This window comes from Austrofundulus limnaeus, unplaced genomic scaffold, assembly GCF_001266775.1.
Source record: "Austrofundulus limnaeus strain Quisiro unplaced genomic scaffold, Austrofundulus_limnaeus-1.0 Scaffold3, whole genome shotgun sequence".
Classification (NCBI taxonomy): domain Eukaryota; kingdom Metazoa; phylum Chordata; class Actinopteri; order Cyprinodontiformes; family Rivulidae; genus Austrofundulus; species Austrofundulus limnaeus.
The window spans coordinates 6,284,609-6,289,695 of NW_013952405.1; the positions used below are offsets into that span (position 1 = coordinate 6,284,609).

Below are 5,087 nucleotides of genomic sequence, written 5' to 3' on the forward strand. Positions count from 1 at the left end.
ATATAAATTAATGTTTTTAACTCTTAATTGTTAAAAAAAATCAATGTTTGCTTCTATATTTATGAGGTTCCATTCCGAAATAGGCAGGGGAACTGAAAAAGGAAAGATCTGGGTACTCATGAGAATAAAACTGGGGGGGGCACCGGGAAGTGTGTGCAGCAAAATGAACAAAGGCTCCCAACAGTTAATGCTAAAAGTTAAAKAGTTGTGAGTCTGACACTTTGAGCCAAAACTACACCAAGTTTTAGCACAATATTGGCAAAGTTCATTTAATCATAGCCCTTTTTGTGTTTGTGGCAACCATCAGTTTTAGGGGTACATYTAATAATTATCTGAAAGTTTCATCAGAATTTTTCCAGAGTTTCATATTGCTAGCAGAGACACTGACACATCATTGCTGACCTATTTGTATTGTTTGATCRTGAAGCTCAAAACAACCCAATTTGGCCTTTTTGGACTTTTTAGGGCTTCCCTTTTCACCAAGACAGGTGTTATTTATTTACCTGGCACAACTGTAGCATTGTASTTAAACACAGTTTCCCATGAGCCTCTTGGGTCATCCGTCCTGCTCTGGTTTGACTGTGGATCTCTTAATAAGATTATTTATCCTCGGGGACAGGASAGGCAGGAAGAAGAGTGAACCAAGAACAAACCTGTGGGAATATTTCATTTAAACCTAATATGACAAATCTCACTGTGAACACAGCATGAATAACTTCACTATTTGTTGGATTATTCTGGATTATTCTGCTCACTGTATGACGCACCGATGATCGCAGAGGTGAGTCCAGTAATCTGCCCGCTGCCTCACCTGTTCCCGTGTTTACATGTAATGGCTTTACGTTGCTTCTGAAGGATTTTCACCCTGACGCACAACCAAGCTGCTGCAGCTTACCCACCATGCAGGCCGATGAAGACAGTGAGGAAGGTAAAAACTATACTGAGCACAAAAAGTAAATAAATTGGTGTTTGGTTGTTTTTTTTTTCTTTGTTTTAATGCTTTTTGGCAATAACTCTTATATCAGACAGCTGATCAGCAGCAACTGGGGGCACCAGAAGCTCAGCAGATGTTTGGCAGAGTTGGCAAATTTTTCATGTTTGCAACCCACATACTCAGCTCTACTGCTCATCCCACAAATGCATGTTCCTTACAAATGTGGCAGCATTTAAAAGGGTAATTAACAGGCTTTCCAACAGTATAAGAGTTATTGCCAAGAAGCATTTACTTCTTTTTGTGCTAAGTTTAAAAACAAACTGTCAAAAAAAAGTCACATCAGCTGCTATTCTGACTCAAAAATCAATCTGGATTCATGTTTTTTTTTTGTTTATTTGTTTGTTTGTTTTTTTACAGAAACCAGTCAAGAGGAACTGTCAGTCATAAACTGGAGCGATCTGTCCATCATAGAGCGTGTGGGCCTCAACAGGTGCAGCGTGTAAAGCACTGCACAGCATTTTATACAATATATCAGTTTTATTTGGTCCTCCATTCAAATTTATAAACTTTTTTCCCTGACAGTGTGGATATGTCAGAGAAGGACTTAGAGGTAAGTTTACAGGCGTTATGATTGACTTGGTTTATTGAATATAAGTAAACTGAGTGCAGAAACCTGTCTTTGCTCCCAGCTGGCCTTCTCTCAGATCGCCCTGGCCTTTCGCTGTGATCAGTACACCCTGAAACAAAGGCTGCAGGCAGAGGAGCACGCCCGCAACCTGGCTGAGGAGAACATCCAGCTGGAGCTGACCCGAGGCAGGGAGACCCTGGAGGTATGATGTGTGACAGATCAGGGGGTTTTGTTTTTGAATAGCTGTTTTCTCATTTTAATTTTAAGCCTTAAACCTTCAGATTGGAGCTCTTTAAGGCAGTGGTTCCCAAACTTTTTATCTTCTGACCCACAAAATATCCATGGCAAAACCTTGTGACCCCAAATATTACTGGTCTGAGTACACAAACTTTGTTAATAATGCTAAAAACACAGGCTTTTTGACAATCCAAACAGCTTGTACACAAATAGAAATACTTATTTATACATGTTTTGTGTTTTTGTAATGGTTATAGGGAAAATATTACAGCAGCAATTATTTTATTACCCTTTAAATTGATTTCTGGAGATTATCCAAGGTGCTTCATGACCCATAATTGGGTCCCAAGCCCAACTTTGGGAACCAAAGGTGTGTGTTTGTGTTTGCAGACCCTGAGGGGCCTGTGTTTGGACAGTCAGCGCAGTAACATCCTACAGAGGCTGCAGTTGTCTCTGGACATCCTCGGCGGGACGGTTGAGCGCATCTCCAACACGGCTGAGGTGCTCGGTGCTGTTCATCAGGTGCATCAAGGCCTCTTTCTTKAAAGTGATTTTATTTCCTCGTATTGTTTGTTGTAAAACTGGGTTGTAATCATCCTGGCCTGAACAGGAGGCCCGGGTGAGTCGGACGGTGGAGCTCATGGTGGCTCACGTGGAGAGTCTGAGGAGGCGTCATGACAGAAATGTAGCAGAGCTGGAAGAAACCAAGAGGCTGTTGCAGCAGCAGCAGCAGCAGCAGCAGCTGACCTCCAGCAGAAACATCAGTCCTGGTACCTTCTCAGTCTTTTGTCTCATTCTTCAGCTGTTTGTGAAATATGACTCTTGCTGGGTATCTTACTGCAGATCCAGAAGACAGTGAGAAGAGGAAAGGCTCAAATCAAGTATGCGGACTTTGCTCATAATTAATCAGACCATCTTTCTGTCTAATCATTGTTTGTTTTTTTTCAGAGCACCTTACGACGAAGAATCAGCGCATCGATTATTTCAAGCCAGACTCAGGTAAAGTGGTGTCTTAGCTGAGCTCTTCTGTTTTCTTACTACATCATCTTGTTTTTTCTCCACAGGAGAAAAAAAAGCAAGACTCAAAGAAGAGGGCCTCCACCTCCTCCAAGAAGCCGTCCCCCCAGTGTGGGTCTCCATCCCCGAGCATGGACTCCAGCCGCTCCTTTGTGTCTAAAGAAGACAGCAACTCAACAGACAACAGGTCCACCACAGACTGATGCATTGGATCTTCACCATGTAGTTGTTGTTTTTAGCATCCATGTGTTTTGTTTTAGGCAGCTAGATCCAGTAGAACCACCTGAAGATCTTCCTCCAGACCCCTCTCCCCCACGCAACCCAGAGAGCCCCGCATCTCAGCAAATGACGCCAGTAAAGACACAAAACAAAAAGTATGGCGACAACTTCAGTTATGTCATTACCAGTTTTCTGAAGCCCCTCTTTTTTTAAAATAATGTATTTTCATGACATCAGGATCAAACCCCAAATAATGTCTAACTACTGAAAGCACTCACAGTACCAGGTCAGAAGTGCCGGATTTAAAGAGACAGCATCAAAACCAGTTGATCTGAGACACACATTTCAGAAAAGGGGCGGGGCTTGTGGAGTTACAATAAGAAGGAACTCAGACCAAATCATTGCWATTCCACTATTGACCCCAATTGAAGGAGTTAAATGTGAAAAAGGATTTAAAAGCACAACATGTCTCCTTTCAGGGGAAAAGAGGCTTCGGTAAATTAATAATTGCTAAAAAATGTTTGCTTTTATTTCATCTATCTTGTGCACACTTTGACATATTCTAATTGTAAGACTTTTTGACTTTATAACAGCCCCCCTGTGAATGCCCCGCGACAGAGACACAAGGGCAAAGCAGCTTCTACAGTTAAAAGAAAGGAAAAAACGGTGGCAAATATCCACAGACAAAACTATGCTGGCATGTAAGTAAACGTATATATATATTTTTATCTGTAGTCAAATTTATGTTCTATTTTGTTTGTTTTCTGGACACTTACCGGTGGTCTCGTTAAGGTGTGGATCAACGTGTAAGCAGCAGCAACCCCTGACTCTCAGGTCGCACCGCTGTCGATCGGCACGTGTCTGCACCAACCTGTTCATGCTTTTCTGTGCCGTAACGCTGACTTATTACGTGTGGAAACTTTATGAAGGGGAGCTGGAGCCCTGATTGGTTCTTCTGGAAAATACTGCCATCTGAGTGCTTAAATTTGTCTTTGTGTAAAAAAAATAAAACAATTTTTTCACGAAACACGTTAAATTCTTGAAGTACTTATATATCTTTAAGTTAAAGATTTAGGTTGAAGAATTTAACCTCAAGGAAAAAAAAAGCAACAAATGCGGCCATATTTTTTTTAATTATAAATACACAAAAATATTAAATATCATACAATCAAGTGGTTAGTAAGAAAGCATCATAATGCAGTGAAAACAGGAAAGGAGCAGAGGACAAAAATCGAAGTTAAACATAAACAATAATAAACGTTCAATAAAGTATAAGTCTATGTTGTAAGAGAGAAAATTAAATTAAATATAGTTAATAATTATATTKAAAAATTAGGAAATCTATATGACAACTACTGCAGATGTTTGTGTGCAAAATGTGTGCCAGCCACAGAAAACTCTTGAAATAAATGTATGGTCTGAAACATTCATGAGACCACATAAACCTCATCTCACTGACACACACCTAACTCAAATAAATAAAACTGGCATACCACCTTACATTCATTTATAAATTAATTACCAATCTGGTACAGATAGGTCTAYGTTTTTCCCGCATCACGTCAACAGTCTCACAGAGAGTCCAGAGTCTTAATAAATACAGAGATAAATAAACAACAAACATGTTGAGGAGGCGCTTGTTACACCTGGCTCACGATTTCAGCCTCCTCAGCCACAAACCACTGGACTGGAGTCCCGTCTGCAGATCTTTGGAGAATCACGTTTCCTGAACCCTGTAAAAAACAAACAAACCACGGCATCACATCTGTGTTCATCTGGGACATACAGTATGTGCACATTATACAGTACAGATACAAATAGAAACAATTTTAGGCCTTTTTAAGCAGAAACGGCTCACATGATTTACGTTTTAGTGTTTAATTAAACAGTTCTGTACGTTTGAACATCTTTTGATGGATGTTGTTAGCAAGTTTATATAAAAATGAAATTGTGAAATTATTATATACAGTATGTACATGTGTGTATGTATGCATATATGTATGTGTATGTATGTATATATGTGCATGTGTATGTATGTATGTATGATATATT

At 39.9% G+C, this 5,087-nt stretch overlaps 2 protein-coding genes across 5 annotated transcripts in view; one reads left to right on the plus strand and one right to left on the minus strand.

The window, feature by feature from the left end:
* Positions 1 to 424: 424 nt before the first annotated feature.
* LOC106525430 (lymphoid-restricted membrane protein) lies at positions 425 to 4,062 on the plus strand. Of its 3 annotated transcripts, none has more exons than XM_014019680.1 (13): positions 432 to 781; positions 856 to 928; positions 1,352 to 1,424; positions 1,517 to 1,544; positions 1,627 to 1,764; positions 2,190 to 2,321; positions 2,410 to 2,569; positions 2,643 to 2,680; positions 2,748 to 2,798; positions 2,864 to 3,003; positions 3,077 to 3,190; positions 3,629 to 3,736; positions 3,828 to 4,062. In XM_014019680.1, exons 1-13 carry the CDS (start codon positions 770 to 772, stop codon positions 3,979 to 3,981), a joined length of 1,221 nt encoding a protein of 406 aa, XP_013875134.1. In that variant the 5' UTR covers positions 432 to 769; the 3' UTR covers positions 3,982 to 4,062. The 3 variants fall into 3 exon arrangements, with proteins under 3 accessions (XP_013875142.1, XP_013875134.1, XP_013875125.1); XM_014019671.1 differs by having other exon boundaries at positions 452 to 781; positions 1,624 to 1,764; XM_014019688.1 differs by lacking the exon at positions 3,077 to 3,190 and having other exon boundaries at positions 425 to 781; positions 1,624 to 1,764.
* Positions 4,063 to 4,156: 94 nt separating this feature from the next.
* The window catches only part of inavaa (innate immunity activator a), a 10,071-nt gene continuing 9,140 nt past the window's right edge, over positions 4,157 to 5,087 (minus strand). For both annotated transcript variants that reach the window (XM_014019709.1, XM_014019702.1), the window contains exon 10: positions 4,157 to 4,768. In XM_014019709.1, the coding sequence (XP_013875163.1) occupies positions 4,676 to 4,768 (93 nt within the window). In that variant the 3' untranslated portion in view covers positions 4,157 to 4,675. The remainder of the gene's footprint in view (positions 4,769 to 5,087) is intronic.

Excerpts from the sequence above, each read along its gene's own strand:
- LOC106525430 (XM_014019671.1), top strand. Across the intron at positions 1,545-1,623 it reads TGTCAGAGAAGGACTTAGAG|CTGGCCTTCTCTCAGATCGC; the intron begins GTAAGTTTACAG and ends CTTTGCTCCCAG. Across the intron at positions 1,765-2,189 it reads GAGGCAGGGAGACCCTGGAG|ACCCTGAGGGGCCTGTGTTT; the intron begins GTATGATGTGTG and ends TTGTGTTTGCAG.